At 50.2% G+C, this 23,092-nt stretch overlaps 2 protein-coding genes across 5 annotated transcripts in view; both read left to right on the forward strand.

Moving 5' to 3' along the window:
- LOC125083866 (stimulated by retinoic acid gene 6 protein-like) overlaps nucleotides 1-8,484 on the forward strand; it is a 48,633-nt gene extending 40,149 nt beyond the window's left edge. For all 4 annotated transcript variants that reach the window (XM_047700853.1, XM_047700852.1, XM_047700850.1 and 1 more), the window contains 7 exons: nucleotides 3,233-3,314; nucleotides 3,613-3,661; nucleotides 3,890-4,007; nucleotides 5,054-5,173; nucleotides 6,418-6,581; nucleotides 7,301-7,447; nucleotides 8,132-8,484. In XM_047700853.1, the coding sequence (XP_047556809.1) occupies nucleotides 3,233-3,314; nucleotides 3,613-3,661; nucleotides 3,890-4,007; nucleotides 5,054-5,173; nucleotides 6,418-6,581; nucleotides 7,301-7,447; nucleotides 8,132-8,280 (829 nt within the window). In that variant the 3' untranslated portion in view covers nucleotides 8,281-8,484. The remainder of the gene's footprint in view (nucleotides 1-3,232; nucleotides 3,315-3,612; nucleotides 3,662-3,889; nucleotides 4,008-5,053; nucleotides 5,174-6,417; nucleotides 6,582-7,300; nucleotides 7,448-8,131) is intronic.
- An 8,356-nt stretch (nucleotides 8,485-16,840) lies between these two features.
- CCDC180 (coiled-coil domain containing 180) overlaps nucleotides 16,841-23,092 on the forward strand; it is a 66,492-nt gene continuing 60,240 nt past the window's right edge. Inside the window, 5 exon segments of the mRNA XM_047700849.1 lie at nucleotides 16,841-17,312; nucleotides 17,651-17,777; nucleotides 18,009-18,104; nucleotides 19,311-19,501; nucleotides 22,352-22,440. Of these exon segments, the coding sequence (XP_047556805.1) occupies nucleotides 18,036-18,104; nucleotides 19,311-19,501; nucleotides 22,352-22,440 (349 nt within the window). The 5' untranslated portion in view covers nucleotides 16,841-17,312; nucleotides 17,651-17,777; nucleotides 18,009-18,035.

Here is a 23,092-nt window from a genome sequence, read left to right on the forward strand (position 1 = left end):
CAGGGTTCTGGGATCAAGCCCCGCTCAGTGGGGAGTCTGCTTCCCTCCTTCTCCCTCTCCCTTTGCTCCTCCCCTGACATGCATACATGATCTATCTCTCTCTCTCTCTCCCTCAAATAAATAAATAAATAAATCTTTAAAAAAATAATTCTTTTGATTTTCACCACAACCTGAGAGGCACTTCCATCTCTGTTTTAACAGCTGAGAAGGCTGAGACAAAACACAAGAGAACTCAGCCGTGCCATTAGCAGCTGGCCATGTCTTCTGCCCTGAGATGCCTTATCACGTCTTGTACGCTCAGCATCTCTGTTGGGGCTCAGACTTGCCCTGCTCCCCAGGACTAACAGTGGGTTCCTAGCAGGTGCATCTGGCTCAGGGGGTACCAAAGGAGATCAGGTCAAGGACACCGGGTGCACGAGTCTTTAAAAGAGCAGAGCAGGAGGAGGGGATGGCCTTGAATATGTAGTGAGCATTTCACTGCAGACAGTGGTTGAATTTTAGGTATCCGCCTTCTCTCCTCTCTCTCTCCTCTCAGTATCTCTCTGTCTCTCAGTTCTTCCCTCACATGCAGTCACAGGAGGCCCAGGGCCATCTCTTACTGCCTCCCCTTCCCCGGAGCATCCTGCCTTTACAGCCTCCCCATCTGGCTGCCCAAAGTGTGGCTCTCTTGCAGATGGCAGGCAAGTAAGTACTCTCCTGGTACAAAGAGGCCCCAGCTCTCCATCCCAGCCCTAGCTTGCTCCCTCTCTCTGCTTTCTTGTCCCTGGATCCTGTGGGTGGACTGGACACTGCCACTCTCCCCTGCCCTCCCTGATGCAGGGATATGGCCTGCAAGTGCCTGGGAGATGATCAGTGAGACATTGGACCACAACCAGCCACAACCACCTTTTAGAGCTGTCTGCGCTGACATGGGTAGAGGGCACAGGGGTGGGAGGCCTTATTCTTGTCCAGGCTGGCCCCTCCCTCCCATTCCTGTCATGAGGACTGATGACCCCCATCCTGTCTGCTTTACAGACCATGGGGCAAAGGAAATAGTGGATAAGAAAATGCCACAACCAGATAGTACTAGCACTGTGCTCGTATTTTTATTTCTCTTAGAATTAGTCTAATCTCTCTTTTTTTTAAAATGTTATAAAAATATTTATTGTAAAATCCTTCTCCCGTTCAGATCCCAGTTTGTTGCCCCAGAGCTAAGCATTATTCATTTTCTGTATCCTTCCAGAAATTGTCTGTGCCTTGTGCAAATCTGTGTTTGCATTCTGTGTTTGCATTCCTGGTGGCGTACTCTACTCCAGGCTGCTAAGCTGAGACAATGAAGCTCACAGATGCAATTTTGAATTTCCTAACAGACACTAACTTTTAACCTTAAAAAGTTAAAAAAAGAGATGAAAATAATTGAATATATTTTACTGAACCTAACAGAACCCCAAACCATCTTTTTGTCATGTAATAAATGCACAAACTTTTTTTTCAAGATTTTATTTATTTGACAGAGATTCAGCGAGAGAGGGAACACAAGCAGGGGCAGAGGGAGAGGGAGAAGCTGGCTCCCCGCTGAGCAGGGAGCCCAATGTGGGGCTCTATCCCAGAACCCTGGGATCATGACCTGAACCGAAGCCAGATGCTTAACTGAGCCACCCAAATGCCCCATGTATGCAAACTATTAATGACATGTTTACATTCTTTATTTCATACTGAGTCTTCCCAATTTAGTGGTCATAAAATCGCAAAACGTCCTGGAAAATGCTGGAGATAGGATGTTAGGAAAAAGGCAGGACACAGATGAGAATGCACCATGAACATAACCATTACCAGCCTAATCTTTACTCAAAGGGCCAGGTCGAGAGCAGTTTGCAGGGGTGCTGGGAGCATGAGGGGCTGTGGTCCCTTTCTCTGTTTCCTTTATGTTGCTATAAGGTGGACCTATCATTAAATATGGGTTTCCATTATTACCTGTTTTGAAATATTATTACATAACTAATACATATTCATCACAGAACAAATAAGAAAACAGAGCAAATTGAAAAAAATAAAAGCCACACACAGAGAGTCTCAACTTCCACATTTAGTCGCCATGAAGACTAGGTAATTACATATTATTTTTACAAACTATATTAAGATTTTTAAATCATCAGGGAAACATATGACTGTGTTAAGACCACAGTGAGGCATCACCTCACATCGGTTCGAATGGCTAGTTTAGTCCCCAAACCACAAGAAGTAGCCAGTATGCGCGAGGATGTGGTGAAAATGAAGCCTTCGTGCATTGTTGATGGGGATGCAAATTGTGCAGCTGCTGTGGAAAACAGCATGGAGGTCCCTCAAAAAAGTAAAAATAGAACTTCTGATCAGATGATCCAACAACTTCATTCCTGGGTATTTACGGGAAGAAAACAAAAACCGTAATTTGGAAACATATTTGCACTCCTATGTTTATTGCCACATTATTTACAATATTCAAGATATGAAAATAACCTAGGTGTCCGTTGATGGATGGAACGGGCAAAGAAGATGCGACACACACACACACACACACACACACACACACACAGTGGAATACCATTCAGCCATAAAAACAAATGAAATCTTGCCATTTGCAGAACGTGGATAGACCTTAAAAGGTCTTATGCTTAGTGAAGTAAGTCAGACAGGGAAGGATAAATACTGTATGATCTCACTTATATGTGGAATCTAAAACAAAACAAAAATCCAAGCTTACAGATGCAAAGAACAGATGTGAGGTTGTCAGAGGCAGGGCTGGTGGGGTGGGTGAAGGGACTCAAAAGGTATAAGCTTCTAGTTATAGAATAAATATCATGGGGATGTAATATACAGCCTGGTGGCTCTAGGTAATAGTGCTGTGCTTCAGATTTACAAGCTGAGGAGTATAGATCTTAAAAGCTCTCATCACAAGAAAAAAATCTTATAACTATGCAAGATGATGTATGTTAACTAGACTCATCATGGTGACCATTTTGCAATATACACTTAAATCATTATGTTGTACGCCTGAACCTAATATAATGTTATATGTCAACTATATCTCAATTTAAAAAGTATTTTGAAAGTATTTTTAAGTCTGACGAGAACGTCCCAGGAGCTATGGTCAACACAGGGAAGCCGAGCCGGCCACCATCTCCCTCCACTGGCTTTTCTGTCTACATCTCTTGAGCTCGAAGCGCATAAACAGCTGTGGCCATGAACATTCCTGATTTCCCACTTTTTCCTCTAGAAAGCACATGAAGAGGTTGTGGGCAGGAAAGAAACACTTTCTCCCTTTGAAGTTCCATAATCCTTCCTCCTCGGAGAGTGTGGTGAGTTCTCTGAGGCCTCTCTCTGCTCTGAGACCGAGGGGTTTGCTGAATCCTGGTGTCCTGCAGCTGGGACGGGGCAGCAGCCTCTGGGAGGAAGAGCCCGGACTGGGAGTCCATGGGCCTCACTTCTGCTGCTGGGTGAGCCTTGGTCTCCTCTTCTGTAAAACGATGACAGTCATGACACCTGTCTTGGTGTATGGGTTGGTGAACCTCAGATGAGGCAGGGACGCTTGACCCATGTGTTAGAGGTGATCAGTGTTTTCTCCCCTCTGAGACCCTTTTTCTTTTTAAATTCCAGGTGGCCATTGCAAGGTACTCTGGCTGGCAAATAGCCTACATGCTGTGGGGTAAGTGTCTTCACGTGACCTGTTGTAGTTCAACACCCGTTCCCCAGGAGCCTGCAGAGTCCTGGCTGTGGGTAGAGAGAAGAGAGATTGTCCCAGGCAGAAGACACAGCACAAGCAAGAATGCCAGGACCTTCAGTGGGAAGAGGCTGGAGGGGGGACTTCAGGGAGGGCCAGGTATGACTGGGTCACGAAGGGCCTCGGGTGACTGTGCGTTCCCTTGGCCCCCAGGCTACCTCATCATCCACGTGGTGCAGAGCCTCTGTGGCATCCTGATCATGTACAGCCTGGTGTTGCCTGTCATCCACAACCAGGGCCTGGAGATGCTCCAAGGACTGGGCATTGGGACGTAAGTGCTGGGCGGGCTCTCTGTCCATGCCCGGGGCCTTGGAGCTCCTGTTCAAATTGCCCCTTCCCTGTTGGGATCTCACTAATTCCTGGACCCACGTTCTCAGCTCTGACCCAAGGATGGGCCAAAATAGCAACTCATCACCATGGGAACCTTACGGTTCACAGACTGTTTGCATTCTCGCTGGTCAGTGGGGGTGCTCACAGTTGTGTCTGTGGGGGAGACATATGTGTCCATTTCATAGCCGGGAAGATTGAGGTTCAGGGAGGTGACATGAGAGTCAGGGCAGTAGAGTGGAAGGAGAGAGGAGAAAACCTGAACTTAGGTTCTCGATCAGCTCTGTGACCCTGGGTGAACTGCTTCTCTGAGCCTCAGTTTACCCCTGTGGAAGGTAAAAGTGAAGGTTGACATTACTGAGAATTCACTGTGCATCTTTTGTCTTAGGAACCCTTGGAAGGTTGAGTCTCATATTAAGGCCCATTTTTCACACAGGAAAGCAGAGTCACAGAGGCCTCACCAGTATGTCCAAGGAGGGGAAGAGGCAGGATTGGGAGCTAGCCACCTGAAGCCGAGGCCCCATTTAAGCGCCCCGCACGGCCTCTCGGGGAAGCAAACACAGGACATGGCCCTCTCTGGGAACTCCTGCTCTGAGTTCCTTGGTTCCATTCTCCCCTAGAGCCACGTGGGAGGCTGGGCAGAGCCTGCTTGTCCACTCTCAGGGCCTTCATGAACTCTCGAAAAGCCCCATCCTTTTCTTTGATTTCCATGCTGTTAAACACGCAGCTTAGCGGTCACATGTAATTAAATCCTGAACTTCCGGTCTGGAGTCACAAGACCTGACCATGCGGCTTTGAGAAAGCCGTCCGCCCTTCGTGAGCCTGTTTTCTCATCAGACAGTGGGTGTGAGAAGGCTCTGGAGGCATAAAGCCCAGAGCCGGGGCTCATGTTGTCCCAGCAGGCTGGCTGGTCCCTGTCCTCTCTGTCACCGGGCACCGGAGGAGGGCTTGGACAAGGCCACTTCAGGACTGTCTTGCCCTGTGTTTCAGCCTCACCATAGCCATCGTCCTGGGTCTCATGGTCCTGCAGGTGTGGATCGCCGCCACCTTCTTCCTGCAGCCGAAGATGAGCGCAGCTGACAGGCAGAAGCCCCTGGCGCTCAACAACAGGTGGGGTAACGAAGGGAGTGGGGATCGGAGGCTTGGATGTCAGCAGCCTCTCGCTCCTTCCTCTTCCCCCTTGGCAGGTTCCTGGGCAGACGGTGCTCTCCCTGAGAGGGCGAGGGGTGGTGGTTTGGGAGCGGCCTCTGGGACCCAACTGCCTGGGTCCAAATCCTGGCTCTCTTATGGGCGATGGCACTGTATGTGGCCCTCCAGAACACCCATGAATGGTAGTTTCCTCATTTTACAAATAATTGCGCACCTCAGAGAGGTATTTGGAGCATGAACTGTGTTCCATTATGCACTTAGAACAATAGTGCCTGGTCCGACGTGATCCTTTGTGGTTCACTCATTCAAAGCCCTTCACTCAGGGAGGAAACAAAGCCGGCACTAAGGACACAGAGGTATCCCTCCATGACCTGCTTGCAGAAGCTCCCCGTCCACAGGGCCCAGCAGACACAGACACATGGCGACAACTCCGGGGTGAGGGGTGGTTGGTAACAGCCTCATGAGAGCGAGGCAGGTAATGGAGAAAGAGAGACAGAAATGGGTCATTCAATGGCAAGTGGGACGTTTGAGCTGAATGCAGTAGGCTGGTGGGATTCCGGTGGGTAACTCTGAGGAGAATGCGTGACCAGCAGCCCTCGTGGTCCAGATGGAGGCAGCTGGCCACGAAAGGGCAAGACGTGTTGAAAGAACAGTGAGAATTCAATATGGCAACCGTGCAGTGGCCTTGGATGGTGAGGGGCAGACAGGGGGTACAGAGTGATGACCCCAGGAAGACCCCTCCTAGAGATGGCCCAGACATCCAGGATGCCCGAGTTGGGGACTTATCCCACCCTCAGGCAACAGGAAACCACACAATCCAGTGGTCATCTAGGAAGTTTCCCCTGGAGGACTTGGAACAGTTCCAGCGGGGGAAGGGGGAGAGGAGCAGGTCATTATGACAATGGACAGTGGGAAAGCTACAACCTCTGCTGTAACCACAAAGCCAGCTGTGGCCACGAAATTTCTTGTGGTACAGGAAACCTTAAAACCCAAGGATCCCATGAAACATCACAGCCACCGTTGACAACCTGCACTGTATCTGAGCTCATCCCCAGACCAGGGCTGTGTGGCCGGGACAATCACGTCACACGGCTAGGAGACAGGAGTTGCAGGGTTTTACCCCAGGCCTGGGGCCCTGAGCCAGCATGCACAGCCGCCTCCTCCTGCTCAAAGCCTGCTGCCCCTCTGCCTGCCTCTGTTTGCAGGAAAGCATTCCACAACTTCAACTACTTTCTGTTCTTCTACAACGTACTGCTGGGCCTGGGCGCTTGTCTCTCCAGACTGCTCATCAGCTGCGTCCTGGGCACGTGGCTGATCGCACGCATTGACAGGACCATCATGCAGAATGGCTATGAGGGAGCGGACATGGGTGAGTGGCTGATCCCCGGTGGCTATGCATTGAGTCGGGGGCGGGGGGCGAGGGGGGCGCTGCTCTTGCAGCTTTCTGGAAGCTGCCAGCCGGTCGGGTCCCGGAGGCCTGGACTTCACACCCTCTTCCTGCCCAGAATTCAGCTTTCATGGAGGCTCTAATGCTGAGCAGAAAAAAAGCATTCAGCCTAATAGAAGAGAATTCAGGCTAGTGAAACAGCTGCATATTTGACAGACCTTCCCGGTATCATGGAGAGCGGTAAGAAGTACTAGAACTCCATCTGAACAGTTAGAATGTAACTAATTTACCTGAACATTTTGAGGAAGAATACGTCATAGAATTAACAGTGTCATTAGCTGGAAACATAGTTAAGAAAATGGTCTGTCCTGATGAAAAGACTCCCAAATCAAGCCATTTCTGTAGAGCAAAAATCGTCTCGGTTTTCTTTCTGACCTGTGTCCATTCATTCACTCCCCCATTGCTTGTATGCCTGGCAGCCTCTCCGTACAAGCCACGGCGTTCCTCCCGCTGTCAGCTTAGGTCTCTGCAAAAGGGATGGATTAGAATGATAGCCTGAGAACCCTTCTAGCTCTTTGTACCTGATTTTCTAGATTCTCAGTGAAAACAGCACTGTTGAGGAACAACGTGGCCCAGGCTCGTGCGTCCCGGGACAGGACAGAGGGCGTGCTGCCTGGCCTGACTTGCCTTGTGCGTTTCAGGGTTCAGTGCCTGGATCGGCATGCTCTATGTGGATCATTATCATACCAACCCTGTGCTCGTCAGCTTCTGTAACATCCTGATCACAGGGCAGAGGGAGAGGAAGCTGCAGCGGGCCATCAAATACTGGTGCCTAAATCAGTCGACAGGTAAGCCTCCTGTTTGAACCTATGCTGAGCTTGGACAACAGGCAACGAGGACCCTAAGGCTTCTCTGGGAGCCCCAATGACATGGCCCAGCTTCCCCCTTCCTCCATACTCTGTGCCCTGGGGAGCCCTCTACCGAGGAGACCAGGAGGCTTAGCACGTAGCCAGCCTGGCCAGGGGACCCTGGAGGCCTGATGTCCTTGTCCTTCTAAGTGGGCTCCTCCCATGTTCCCAGGAAGGAGCCCTAGTTCTGCTGTCTGTGTCCTCCAGTCCCTTTGTTTGAGACCTCACCCATATCCCAGGCTTCATGCCAGACGCCCTCCAAGATGGGGCTCGGTTTAGTTACACCAAGCTCTTCTGGCTACCATTCTCTGCTCCCTTGAGGATCAAGACTGTTTACCCCACCCCTCCCACCCTTATTACTCTGCTCTGCCTTCTGCTGGGAAGCCCACCAGTTAGCCACGTCTTGTGAGCACTGGTCTGGACTACGTTCGTCACTGTTCCTAACTGCAGACATCCAGCTTTGGCACAAACTCACATCCCTCCAGCTGCCCTCATGTCCCCAGAAGTCCCCATCCAGCTCCTTCTCCTGCACCACACACCTACCACTCAGCTTCTCCTAGAGCTTCTGAGAACAGAGACAAGCTGCCCCATCCCCCAAGTCCATCTGCTCTGGTTCACTCCTAGGTCCCCGAATCTCAGCCAGGTCCAGGACGAGGTGGCTCCTGCTGCAGACCCTGGTCAACAACCCCAGACTTGTCATGCTCAGAAAGGCAAGACAAGGTCACAGCTCCCGGGACTTTACCCAGATCCTGCTGACGTGCTCAGAGAGCTGACAGTAAACAACCAATGTTGCTACAAGGCCATTCCAGCACAACTGCCCCTGAGACGAGGCCCAGGCTCCCAGCTGCTGTCCCCCGCAGTGTGAGAGGATGCAGTCACTGTCATGGGACGGCACGTGGGCTGAACCACGAAGTCAGGTCTAACAATCCAGTCCCTTGGTAAAAAGATCAAGAACTAAAGAGAATTTCTGTTGAACAGTCTTTTCTCAATAATGATTTCCACTATCCATGGTTAGGAGGTGGCGCTGGGGATTTCTGTACGGACAAGCACTCGGTTTGACTACAGGATAGAACTTTGTGAAGAAAGTGGTAAAATGTCTACACCAGGAGAACTTAACTATTTAAAACAGTTTTTCTCTAGAAGAAAGTGTGGCCTTAATCCAACAGGATCCTCATTGCTTCCCCCTTTCCAGGCCTTCTGGTGATGGGAGAGATGCAGACAGGGCCTAAGCAGGGGGTGTGTAGGGGCATTCTGGGGGTCAGGAGAGAGGCAGGAGGCTGGTTCTGGGTCTCTGTACACTTGGAAACCCTTCAATTCCATCCAGATCCTATCTATCCTCAGAGATGGGTGTAAATAGCTCCCCCTCAGGAAGTGGGACTTACCCCACCCACCAAATGGATGGGTCTCCACTTCTCTGCTATCAAACTCCCAGGGAGTGTCCTGCCTGGGGCAGGGGTGGGGGCTCTGATTCCTGCTCCCCCAAACCCCTGCAATACTCCCCCTGCAGTGAGTTCGAGAGATATTCACCTCATTCCTTTTCTGGGGGTTGATGTGGTTCCCCTGGGAGGCAGACAGCCAGGGTCCATCAGAAAGAGGTCCCCAGCCCGTAACTAGCCTCCCTTCCCCACCCCTTCTCAGGATGCACTACTGCCGAGGCCCTCTAGGGGGCAGGGCATGCACAGATAACAAGACAGGGACCTTGGCCAGGCTCTGGGCCCCAGAGAAGGTGGGAAGTGAGAGTTGAAGCTCAGGGAGGAGCTAGCACAACCCACTCTGATGACAGACAGGGAGACTAAGGTCTCAGGCAGGAAGTGACTGCCCAGCCACTTACGTGTCTCCTGACTTGGAGGAACCCTACATCTCTCTCCCCTCCATGGGCATCTCCTGAAGGAGAGGCTGAGTCCCATTTGGGCAGCTTTGCTGTGGGGCAGCCCCAGGAACCATGACATGAGGTTTATGTGGTGACTCCATTCAGTCTTCCCTAAGAGGAGCATCAAACCCCAGCATGGGAGAGGCCTGCCAGGTGCTGTGACCTCAGGACTCAGTAGGCAGCTCTCTCCTTCCAAACCCTGCTGTCCTGCCCCCCAGGTTCTCTGGCTTCCAGATAATCCTGCATTGCAAGGTCAGTGAGAAACATGCCAAGGAAGGGGAACATCAGGGCAGGAGTGGGGATGAGCTCTGGCTCTCAGGTGCCCCCAGGGACTGTCCCCTGAAAATGCCTCAGCCTCCACCCCAGGGTTCCCACGGGGAGCCCCCTAGTTCTCTTCCTGTCACCCTCTAAGAACACCAGACCCCTACTAGTCCCCTCTCAGGGCCTGCTTCTGGCAATCCCCAGGTATGTGGTCCTGGGTCCCAGTCACTGCTAATGGGGGGTTTCTGACAACGTGGCGACGGGAGGTGGCGCTGGAGGGGGAAGGCTCCACCCCCTTGGTGTGGAGACCTCTGTTTAGGAGGCTCCTCTCGGCTGACCCTGGGCCCCCTTCCCCACAGGTGTCCTCACCTTCTGCTGCTGCCTCTTCTGGGCTTTGTGGGGGATCATCCACAGTGGCAGACTTGGAGATCCCCTCCTGCTAAGGTCAAGGACAAGGTCAGTGAGGCCATTGTCCCCGCATCCCATTTCTTCCAAGATTCCCTCATACCGTGGACAACTGACCTAAGTCCGTGACTACCAGTGCTATTCTGTCTTCTAGAGTGCTCTGATTCTAGAGCAATCCTGGCTCAGTACTCACCTAATATGTGGCCTCGGGCCTGAGCCCTGGCCTCCTGGGCCTGTTTCCTCATCAGAGGAGTGTGAGGAGAACTCCACCTACCTCACAGGGTCTCCAAGGATTCAGTGTCATATTACTATCATCATTGATCTCTCTGCACACCCCAGCACATTCCTCTTATCCCTTCAACCTTATCATTACCGGGTCCTGTGAGGCCTGCACCACGGGATCATCACCTTCCACCTTCCAGATGAGGAGACAGAGCCCCAGAGAGGGGCAGTGATTCTCTCAGAGGCCTACAGAGGAGAAGCCGCTCCCATCTCCAGGCAGAGGCTGTGCCTAAGCTGCTTTTCCCCCAACCTGGCCCCATCACTGACCAGAGTCCTGTCCTCTGGGCTCTCAGTGTGAGTCCTGACCCCTAGCTCCACCCGAGCTGTGGATGAAGAGGGACAGGGGTCTTGGGAGCCTGGCTGAATGGCCCCTGCTTGCCCAAGCCCGCCGGGATTTCTGCCACCCATGCTGGGCCTACAGCCACACCGAAGCTGTCTTCCTTTTTCCACTCAGAAAGTGGCTGCTGAGGCGCCATCTCTGGCTGACGGGGGAGGGAGTGACCAGAGCATAACGTGAGAACACCTTGCTTTCTCTGTTTGAAGCTTCTGACTTCCATCCAGGAAGGATCCACAAAGAATCCATCGGTTCCCCAAACTCTTAGAAGGTATCTGGGACATATGTCATGTCTGGGACATCTGGGACATATGTCAGCTAGACACCCAGATGAGACTCCTGACTGACTGATTGGCAGTGATGCTTGAGGGGCAAAGTAGGAAGTCACAGAAGGCACAGCTACAGGTCCCTGGTGCCGGCCATCTGCACCCAAGCCTAAACAGCCATTTGTGTATCTGGCACATGGGATTCCCCTGCAGCTCCCACCCCGGTGCAAGCAGGATGCCCTCCTCTTGGAGATGAATCCTGGAGGAGCAGCAGGGGTCTGGCTTCCTGAGGACAGGCTGGGCTTATTTAGGGAAGAAAGGAACCCCCACCGGCCCCCAACAGCCTGGAGGAAGCTAAGTGCCAGGAGGATGGACCAGCATGGAAGCCGGACTCCTGCTAATTCTCCCAGCTCAGAGACCCCTTCTGGAACAGCCCAGCTACCACCACTGTATCCCATGACTAGGGCCTTCTGCCCAGCAAAGTGCCCCCCACCTGCTTATAGACCAAACAGCACCTTCTTTCTGTTAATGTAGACAAGACTGGAATTTTTCAAAGATACTTTAGATGAGAAATAAAACCACACCCTACCTGGTCCCCCTCCCCACCTCCTCCTCCTCTCTTTCCAGACCTCCGGCTCCACTCCACCTGCCCAGTGAGTTGTCTTTGCTACAAAGCTTTTGAAGTTTTCAGGAGCTCTTCCTGAGGGGGAGAGAAAGAACAGGGGGAAGGAAAATTGGGGGAATGATGGGAAAGCTGCGAGTGTCAATACTTGTTATTTGAGTACCCAAAAGATCAAAACTGTCCAAATTAGGGTTTCCACTGGTTTCCTCTGAGCTCAAAGGGCTCCATAGGCCTGGGAAGGGGAACCTTCATACTGGTCTTCATGCTGGGGCTCCCATTCTCATTTCTTCTAAGCAGCATTGTTTTGACTGGTTTTGGTTCCAACTGGACGTAGAATTTGTTGCTATAAAGTGAAAACTTGAAAATCTCCAGTTTGGCCCAGCCCAATCTCTGGCATTGGAGGGAACGGATTCCTGAAGCAGAGCTAGTGGTCTAAGCTTCCAGGGAGGCTGAGAGGCTCCACTCCCAGCTCAATCCCTGTCCCCAAGGTTGGCTGCCTCCCAGAAGGTCCCAGCTGAAGGAAGGGGCAAAGCCAGCTCTGCAGGAGATTCCTCATCCACCCTGCTCCTGTGGAGAGAGGCCTCCCATTCTGGAAACTTCTCCCCATGTCTTCTTCAGACAACGAATAGCACGCAGTGAGAAGAAGTTCCCGAGGACCCAGCTTTCCTGGAAAGGGGGAGAGAATGAGCTGTGAGGGGAAGCTCTGCTTTCTCTAGCTGAGCCCACCTCACTGTGCCCAGCTGCTCACTGGACCAATGGTTCTGCTTAGGTGAGTTCTATGTAATCCCACCACGTGCCACCTCTGAGCTCCCCAAGACCTCTGGAGCCCCACGGGTGCCTGCAATAAGGTGGGTCCACGGGGTGCTGGACCTGGTGGGCTGGAGACCCTGGGGAGGAAAGAATTACTTTTCTATTTTCCCCCTTTAACTTTAGAATGTATTGTCAAACGTTTAAACTTCACAATTTCGTCATATTATGACTAAGCCTGAGCCTCTTTTCACATATTTAAGGCTATTTATATTTCTCTTTCTATAAACTGTGGATTCATGTCTTTTGCCAAATTCCCCACAATGTGTCTGTTCTTTTCCTTATCAGTTTCTAGGAACTCTTTAGGTATGAGGGATGAGAGCCCCTTTGTGATATGAATTGCAAATATTTATTCCCAGTTCATCAATTCTATTAGGACTTTTTCATCGGTTTGGTGGTGTTTTTGTTTTTGTTTTTGGTGCGTGTGTTTGCTTGTTTTTCTACCTGTCATTAAGATGTCATTTCTCCCGAAACTGATGTATAGATTCATAGAGCCACAGTAAAAGTATGTCAGCAGATATCTGGTGGACATTAACTGTACGCTTTCAAAATTTCCATAGAAATACAAGTGGCCAAGAATAGTCAAGACAATCTTAAAGAAGATCCAACTTGGAGGGCTTACACTACCAGATGGTAAGCCTTAGTATAAAGCAACAGTAATCTGGACAGTGAGCTATAATAGTGCAAGGACAGACAGAAGGAGCAACAGACAGAGTCCAGCTGAGACCCATACATATGAACATCTTGTAGGTGATAAATGGAGAGAAGATAGTCTTCTCAGTAAATGGCCCAGGGTCATTGGTTATCTATATGGGAGCAAAATTAATCTGGACTCCTACCCCCAATCCCCATCATAAACAAAATCAATTCCAGGTGGGTTTTAAATCTAAATGTGTCAACTCAAAACAGTAACATTTGTAGAAGATAATTTAGGAGAATATTTTCTTTTTTAAAAAGATTTTATTTATTTATTTGACAGAGATCACAAGTAGGCAGAGAGGCAGGCAGAGGCGGGGGTTCGGGGTGGGGAAGCAGGCTCCCCACTGAGCAGAGATTCCAATGTGGGGCTCGAGGACCCTGGGATCATGACCCGAGCCGAAGCCAGAGGCTTTAACCCACTGAGCCACCCAGGTGCCCTAGGAGAATATTTTCATGACCTGGAGGGCAGGCAAAGATTCCTTAGGACATAAATTACACCAGCTATAAAGACAAAAATTAATAAATTGGACCTAATTAAGAATTTCTCTTTACCTTCCAGAGAGTTAGAAGGCTAGAACAGAATGGGAATAAGCACTTGTCATCTATTTATTGGGGGAAAAGCACCAGATAGGATATGTAACTGTATCCTATGAATTAATAAGAGACAATCCACCAGAAAAAAAAATGGGCAAAACATTTGATCAGATATTTTTCAGAAATACAACTAAAAGTGTATAAAAGTTTACACGACATCATTACCAAGAAGGTTCAAAGTAAAAAGACAATGAAACACTCAACGGCAAGTGTTGAGGAGGATGTGGAGGAACTGGAACTCTTAAACATTGCTAAGGTGGAGACACACACAACCACTTTCAGAAACTGTGGTAGTATCTGCTAAAGAAGGACTTACACCTAGTCTTTGGCCCCAGAAGTCCACTCTTCGGTAAATACCCTGTAGAAATGCCTACATATGTTCCCCATGCTAAAGAATGGTCAGGGTAGCCCGACTTGGTAATTTCCTAGACTGGAAACACCCCCAATGGGCATGAATAATAGAATAAAATAGGGATTTAATAAATAAATAATAGGCATTTAAAATTTATTTATTTAATAAATAAAATAGGCATAAAAAATAATGGGATGCTATACAGAAATAAAAATGAACTTACAGCTACATTAAAAAATGTTTGTTTCCAACAAAGGAGTATGTTCTGTATGATTACATTTAAATGAAGTTCAAAAACAAGCAAAACTAATTCAGAAGTTAGAATACTTGTTATCCTTGGGGAATAAAGGGCAGTGACTGAAGATGGGTAGATGAAGGGGCTCCTGGAGAGTTGGTGATGTTTGAGTTCTTGGGGGTACTGGTTGCCAGGTGTGTTCCTTATGGGTAATGTATTAAACTATACCCTTATACTTTCTGGTATGTACGCTGTGCTTAAACATGCAAATCCAGTCAGCTTGATCCAGGATTTTTCCTGGTTAGTACCAAGGCCAGCTGGCATAGCGTTTGGTCCAACATTCTGGAATTACATGATCTCGACCTCAATTCATAGCCGGGATCTAACATTTCCTATCATGGAGATCTTGGCCCAATTATTCACTCTCTGAACTTCAGTTTCTTCACCTGTAAAATAGGCTTATTATGCTACCCTGTGTAAAGGGATTACATCCTCTCAAAAAAGATTAGCTCTTGTTGGTCTTATCAGTCTTCTTCTATGGACTGTGGAGAAGATGGAATATGGCCAGTGGAAGAGGAAGGAAAAAATGAAACTCTAGTTAAGAGACATTTCTGGGGTGCATGAATGACTCTGTCGTTAAGAGTATGTGACTCTTGATCTCGGGGTTGTGTCCCACATTGGGTAGAGAGATTGCTTAAAAATAAAATACTAGGAGCGCCTGGGTGGCTCAGTGGGTTAAGGCCTCTGCCTTCGGCTCAGGTCATGATCCCAGGGTTCTGGGATCGAGCCCCACGTCGGGCTCTCTGCTCAGCAGGGAGCCTGCTTCTCCGTCTCTCTCTGCCTACCTCTCTGCCTACTTGTGTTATCCATCTGTCAAAAAAAAAATCTTTAAAAAAATACTAAAAAAACAAAAAATGAAGATATTTTCAAGGTGAAACCTGAGATATGATGGTGAGGTGCAGAAAAAGTTCAAAAGCTTGACTCCACTAAGCCCCATTCCCTGTCTCTTGCCTCCTGCCCACCTCTCACATGGGGTAGAGACTAACCTGGTGATCTCTGGCTGGTTAATCTTGTGGATATCACATTGTGGAGTTGGAAGGGCAATGCAAATAGCATTCAGAAGCCAAACACAAGTTCCCATGTTTGAGCCAAACTCAAACACAAAGACCCAGACTCGGGAGGTAAATTCTCAGTGGTGAGACTATGGGTTATATTTATGTTCTCCCTGGAGTATTTTTCTGTTTTATACAGTAAGTGTGTTGCTCACTCAGAACAAATCACTGTACCTGATCTATCCATGCCTACATATTTCTATCCATATACATAAAAAAAAAAGGAACTCCCAGATTATAGATGTGCCAGAAACTAGGATCCAGAACACATCCAGAGAGGGAAAACACTGTTTTTGATGTGCAAGTGTCAAGCCAACAGGGTGTCCTGGGACAAGACAGAGTATGGATGACTCTAAATCATCCCTGTACATTTCCTGTTTTGGGGACGGGAGGGGGGAGAGACTCCTAAGCAGGCTCCATCAGAGTCCGAAGCAGGGCTTGATTCACGACCCTGAGATCATAACGGCAGCCAAAATCAGAGTTGGATGCTTAATTGACTGAGCCACGCAGATGCTCCCACATTTCCTAGTTTTGACTTTCTCCCTCCCCCTCAGTTATCTACACTTTTCTCATTTTGCAGCTAAAATTAGTCCAACCTTTTGTTACAGTATTTGTAACATAATATTTGGAAACCCATTGCCAAAGAAGGGGAATAAAAGGGTTTTTCTACTCACTGTTTCTTAATTTCTGAAACTAGTCTGGGTGGAAGGATCACTTGTAGGAAGTTGTCCTAGGGTGCATTTACTAGCAATTGGAACAGAGATCTCTGCTGAGGGGAGGGATTTTCTGGGGAGTTGGGTACCTCACAAAACATAGGAAACCTTCAAGGCAGGTTCAGTGATAACGTCAGGTAGTGTCCGGTCTGGAGTCTGGCTGGCTGGGTGGGAAGGAGACAAACTCTAGGAGGGTCAGACGAGAACATTCCAGCTAGTCGTGCATTCACCCAGGGAACGTTCACTGTGTCTGAATCATGTGCAAGGCACCGTGCGAAGGGCAAGTGAAGCTGCATCAAAATTAGATGTAACCTGCTCTTCAGGAAACACCTACTCTGGGATGTTCTGTGCTCCTGTCTTTGCCAGCCACCAACATACGAGCACACCCTGCGAAAGGAGCAGGGACAGGGTTTGAGGAACGTGAGTGGCTGGGACCTTTGTCCCTGGTAGTGCAAGACTGGCTGGCTCTGGGATGTGTGGAGACAGAAGGCTGCCTGCAGAGAAGGCTGAGGAAGGCCTTTCTGGGGGTGGATGGGCAGGCAGGGGGCAGGGGCATACGCACAGTGGAGAGCTAGCTGAAGCAGGGAGGGGCAAGGTGCGAACCAGACGTCGGCGCCTCTGTGGTCATCTAAGACAGAGTTGGATTTGGCAGGGCCTCCAGATTTGGGGTGGGGCGGCGGGTGTGGACTCCTGAATGGGAGAGAGGGCAGGTCCGAGCGGTATGTTAGGAGGTTATGAAGCAGTGGTGGGGAGGATGAATGGAACTCAGAGTCCTAGAAAACCGTCTTTCATCATAATTCCATACAAGCCTGAGGCCTGAATTCGGAGCCCTTCAACCACGTACTCTGAGAAAGAGCTGGTCTTTTTTTTAGAGATGCGTTCAGTTTCTTACTTAGAGCCAAGCACTGTGCTATTGCCAGCAGAGGTTGGTTTTAACCAAGCAAAGATGGGATTTTCTTGACTACCATGGCTCGGAGTTAGAGTTGGTGTGCTGCTCCGGAAGTTCCTGAGAGCTCCGAGGCGCCCTCTCGCGCTGGGGAGAAACTGGCAGGGAGGGAATAGGTTCCCAGCGGTTTCACTGCTCCGGGTGGAGAGCTCACGTTGCTCTGGGCAATCTCCTCCCACCTCGGAAAGGAAGTGAGGGCGGGGCTAGCGGGACTCCCGCCCCTCTGCGTTGCCTTGGTGACCAAGTGCGCCCAGTCGCAGTTAAGCCTAGAAGGGCCCTGGCTGACCTGAGTGGTGCCGCCTTGCAGGTAGGACGTCAGGCCCCGGGGCGCAGGGCCTCCCTTCGTCCGCCGCGTTAAGAGGGGATGGCCAGGGACTGCCTCCAGCACCCTCTCCTCTGCAGGCTGGCAGGGCTGGTGGCGTGAGAGGAGCCTGCTGGGTCTTCTCAGCATACAGTAGGTGCCTAATTAGCGTAGCCAGAGTCAGGTTGCTCCCTCCCTCCACCACCACCTCCTTGTGTCCACTCGTGGTGGGGAGTAGCGGAGTGGGGAGTCAGGGGTCCTTGAACCCTGTTCAGCTCCAGGTTGGAGGTTCAAGGCCGGGTTAAAATCCAAACCGACGCCTTGGGCACGTTGACTTTTCCCAGGAGAGCTTGGGACAGTGAAGCACAAAACAATAACCATTTATTATTATTCTTTGCCCCCAAAGTTCGGGTTTGCACTCTGCCCGGTTGGAAGAGTCAGCCTTCTCCGTGAGTTCTGTCCTCACCTGAGGTTTGTTTCCTTTTTGCTTTCTTCCCCTCTCCTCTTTTTTTGTTTAAAATGAAAACCCTGATGTCTGAGAGGGACCCCAGGCTTTCTCTCAGAGCAGTAGCGTGCGTTGCTTGGGTGGGACTTGTCCTAGGCGGAGGACTTGTCCTGGAGGTGGGGGCGTCAGTTTCTCAACCTCAGTCGGAGTGGAGGCCGAACCCCAGACAGGATTCCCAGACAATGAATTCCCAACAGGGGCGTTCAGCCAGCGGTCGAGCCAAGATGTCCTCGGTGGGGAAGGTGACCCAGGTTCCTAGCGGGAAACTCTACCAGCAGATCTTCGAGGCTGAGGTAGGTCCGTCCCTCTGTCACCCACTTCCCTCTCCTTCCCAAGCTTCCCTCCCTCTGAAGGCTTTTTTGCCTGGGAATCCAATGAAATAAGGCTTTGAAATTGCTTTGATTTAAAAATAATTCTTATTGGCTCTTAAAACATAGGAATACAAAATTAGAATATCTGTTCTTGAAAATTAAAAAAATTTACATTAAGATTTTAATTAAATTAAATTAAATTTAAACTTAAATTATTCAGAAATAGCCAGAATTAACCAATAAATATCTTGGGACCTTTTTCTATGCACAAAAGGATTTCTAGTTTTTTCTATGTAAAAATGGGTTTGATTCTATACCAGTGTCTTGAAACCTGCCTTTTCCCTGTTAGCAGTATCATGTAGACCTTCCCAGGTCAAGGGACATTCATGTACTTCAGGATGTTGAGAGGCTGCCTAGTTGTTCATCTCCGACCTCCCATCATGTATTAAAGCAACACCCTCTTGACAACCTCTTGATAGGTTGCTTGAATTGCCTTGTTGTCTATAAAAACTGCACAGACAAGAACAATATCTTACTGTACTGCTTATTTAAAAGGGATTTTCCTTCCTACTTTGAGCCCTGAATAATGCTTTCTGTAGAAGGTTTGGAAATTATACAAGTGTAAGGAAACCAAAGAATCAAATGACTCACATGATCCCGCTCCTGGAAGCAACACACCATTTCTTAACAGTTAGCACATGTTCTATGGGTCATCTTTCTGTAAGTTTAAAATTTTGAGATCATGTATAATTTTGGTTATAATTTTAACTTGGGCTTTTAATTGATATGTTTTATAGTCTTTCGTAAGCATTTCCCTGTGCCATAAGAAGTCCTTTGTAAGTCTGATTCTTAATAAATTCTTAATAAATGCCTAACAGTCCACTGAAGGGACATACCAAGTTTACTCAGCCAGTCCCTATCACTGGACAGTCCCATTTTTCTAATTCCTTGTGATTAAGGATGCTGCGATAAGCATCTTAGCCCTCATTGAAATTTCTTAAGAAATATGTTTCTAGACAGCTGAATGTTTTGGGGGAGCATGTGGTTCGTACCCTGGGTTGAAGGCCCCCCAGCAAAGTGCTTTCCTGCTGGCAAGTTCCCCTGTGATCTTACAAGACTGTGGGATCAGGCTAGGGTGCTGGGGAGCCGGCTGCTCTGACCCACCACTGGGATCTTTTGTGGCCTCAGGCGCAGCTGGTGCGCTCTCTAGCAGCCTCCAGGAAGCATGCCTTGGAACGGTCTATGACCCCCAAGAATGGCAGGAAGCCCTTGATGAAGAAGATGGATATTCCTGAAGGAGAGATGATGTCTTTCCGGCAGCAGAAATGGGCACACAGCTTACCCAATGACTGGGTCACAGAAAACCCTGTTCTCTACAGGTAGGTCCTGTGGTCCACACCGCACCACCACACACTGGGGGGCTCAGAGTCTGAAAACTCAGAAAGATCTCACACTAGACGAGTGCCTGGTAGGAATGGAGTCCCAGGTACCTCCTCTGAAAGAGGTACTTTGCAGGTCTGTGTGCTGCTCTCTCCCTTCTGCTTCTTCCTATCCCCCACCCCTGTGTCAGGAATGATTGATTTATTGAGCACCTAGGGCCAGGTACTGGGTTTGGGAGCCCACCCTCCTGGAACTTGAGGCCTTGATAGTAAAAATAAGCAAGTTCCCCCAAAGGTAGGAAGGCTCTGACCCAGAGGACAAGCGGTGGCGCAGAAGTGAGAAAGCCCCTGAGGAGAGGCCTCATCTGAGAGCAGAGGATGAGGGGAGGGAGGCACGGGGCAAGGCTCTGAGGCGGGAAGGGCTTGGTTCTCTCCAGAAGACCTAAGAAGTCCGTGGGCCTGGGGCAGAGGGGTGGGAGAGGAGGCTAGGAGAGGCCTGCACCACAGTCCGGATTTGGGCCTGCTGAAGTCAGCAACTGACCTGCCTTCTGAAGGTCTTCTGGCTGCTGTGGGCACAGTGTGGGAGGCCAGCCCAGAGGCTGGGAGGCCAGGGAGGAGCTGCCGCCGTCACTAGAAGCCTGGTGGGGCTGCAGGCCAGAGAGTAGCGGACTTCACGTCTGTTTTGGAAGCAGAACCCCCCAGATGAGGTAGTGGATTGGATGGGAGGAGAAGCCTCCTGAGATTGCTGAGTCTGTGGCTTGAGTGCTTGCGTGGATGGTTGAGGCGCCACTCCCTGAGATGGGCGCATACGGTATTGGGGCTGGGAGACGGGGAGTTCCTTCTGAACCTCCATGCTTAGAAGTTGAACTTGAGATTCGCAAGCATGCCATTTCAGCTCCCTGAGCTCAGACGCCTCAAGCAGGAGAAAAGGAGAGAAAAGGAAACGGAGAGGCTGCATCTACCTCACTGGGGCGCTGGGGAGAATGCAGCAGGAGCTGACCTTCCCTTCGTGCTGCAAGGGGGCACAAGTCACAAACCCTTCTCAGGCCTGGGACCCTGAAGGGGAAGTCAGTCTTTCTTGACCTGCCCTTGTTTTCTCTTTCACCTGCCTTGGGGTGGAGATTGATCCGATGCTGGGTAACGGTCTCTGCCCCGACCTACCTTTGACTTTTCCCAGGGAAATCTCCTGTAGCTTCTGACCCTTAGCACCCTTAACTACCTCCAGAGGGGTAAACCCACGAGGCACCCAAGCCCAGGCTGGGAGTCAGTGCTGATGCCCAGTGCAGGGGTCCAGAGGCACAGATGGCAGGGCCCTGCTGATGCTACCCTTACTTCCCAGGAGGATGGTCTTGGAGCCTGCCTATGACTCTGGCTCCCGCGGGGTCTAAGCCCCCTCTCAGCTGACCTGAGAGTCCTTGTGCCTCCTAAGGTTTAGCCTAGGACCACCCATTATCCCAATAACCAGATTAGTCAGGACCTCTTAGCCCCCACAGGACAGTGTTTTAGGAAAGGCACTTCTCATGGAGGGTGCTGGCATTGTGCTGAGCTTGCTTCCTGGGATGGACAGACAAAGCCAGCTCTGCCCTGAATGCAGACCCAGAGGACAACTCCCTATGGGCTGTGGCAGGAAGAAAGATGCGTTTGTAACCTGGCAGGATCTGCTGCCCTCCAATGACTAGGGTCATTGACTCAGCATTGGCGTCTCTCCGCCAGCTTTGTCCCCTTCTTGAAAATTCAGCCAGGCAAAGCCAGCCAATTTGTGTGTTCCTTCACCCAGGGCAGGGCCTCTGGTGAGTGGAAGGGGACCCCAAGGTAGGGATAGATCAGCACCAGTGTAAAACAATTCCTTGGGTCAAGTGGCTGAGAAGCCAGAGCCATCAGCATTCCTGTAGTCAGAGCACCTGGGCTCCCATGGGCATCTGGTCGATGAGGTTGAAGGACCCACGTCTGCAGGGCCAGCCCCGGTTCTGCAGTGTTCCTTGCTGGTAAGGTTGCAGTGAGGACTGCGTGAGAAACGACTAGAAACCACCACACATGTGGGGGCCCTGAGGAATGGCAGGTGTCATTGAGATATGTTGCATTTCTGTGCTGCTTTGTCCTGTGGACAGTGCATTCGGGGATTTTATTCCAAAGCTAAGGTCCTCCTCAGCCACCCTCCTCCTCCCTGCTGAGATGGATTGTCCTGGGGTCTCAGCTTTCTCCTCCCACACCCAAACCCCACGGACTATGGACCTTGGCTTCATACATGTGGGTCTGGGAGTCTCAGCTCTGCTTCATACAGTGACTTCTCTAAACCCCTTTCCCCACAAATGCCCCATAGGATGGGTTGCCAAAGGAGCAAATGCTGAATGCTTAGCACCGGCCTGACTTTCTCAGGCTGGTCACGCCCTTTCTGGTCCTCAGTATCCCCGTGTGGAAGTGGCTCTTTCTTACTACCCACACTTGGTTTGCAGCCAGAGCAGAAGCAGACCCCGATTTCTTTTTTTTTTTTCTTTAAGATTTTATTTATTTATTTGAGAGAGAGAGAATGCATGAGCAGGGTGAGGGACAGAAGAAGAAGCAGGCTGTCCACTGAGTCAGACTCTGGGATCATGACCTAAGCCAAAGGCAGACATTTAACCGACTGAGCCACCCAGGTGCCCCATGTCCCTGATTTTTTGTCTGGGGACCATGGTGCCTGCTGGCTGCAGATGTCCGTTGGGAGACTGGCATGGCCTCAGGGCTGTCGGGGATGGGGTGAGCCTAGGTTATCGCTGATGCCCACGGTCCCTCTGAGGACTCCCTTGTGTGCCAGAGCTGCCTTGGTATGGGGGAGGGGGCTGAGGGTTTACTGTTTCCTCTGTGCCTCAGGGAAAAGGAAATAATCAAGAAGAAAAAAGCTGAAGAAAGTGAGAGTACCATTGCTGCCAGAGAGGTCCGGGGCCTCATGGACACCATCGGTGAGCTTCTGTCCAACCACAAGGGCAGGCTCGGCTTTCTCCCCTCAGCCTCCTCCCCTGGGCCTTCTCCTCAATACAGGGGGCTGGGGAGGGGGCGAGGGGGTGAGGGGCTGTGCACACTTGGCATGTCCTGATGAAAATCAGTTGGTAACGGGCTGACTTTACTGCAATTTCACAAGAGGATTTCAATCTACCTTGTCTTCCTTCTTACAATGGAGGAAGGGTCTTTTTCTTCATGATTAAAAAAATAATACGTGCTCACTGTAAGTAATCTCTACACCCAAGGTGGGGTTCAGACTTATAACAGACACCCCCTAATAGATGCTTACGGTAGAAAAACAAAGGAAGGAGATAAGCAGAAAGTAAAAACTCTCCCTTTGCAAAAGCACTGCCTCCTCCCGAGACTGCCCACCCCCCGTGAAACCACATGGGGAGTCCAGTGTCTAGGTTCCCCCATAGACTCAGGGGACAGCCTAGCACGGGGCAGGCACACAGAGCTTAGAGCAGACGGTCCTCAGCCAAACCCCCGCTCAGCCACTGCCCGTGTTTGTTCTTTACTGCCCATGCCTGACCTTCCTCACTTTTTACATAAATGGGACTAATAAATACGACTGCCTCTTGGCGTCTTCAGGAGTGGTAGTTGAGTTAGAAC

Source organism: Lutra lutra, chromosome 13 (assembly GCF_902655055.1).
Source record: "Lutra lutra chromosome 13, mLutLut1.2, whole genome shotgun sequence".
Taxonomy (NCBI): Eukaryota; Metazoa; Chordata; class Mammalia; order Carnivora; family Mustelidae; genus Lutra; species Lutra lutra.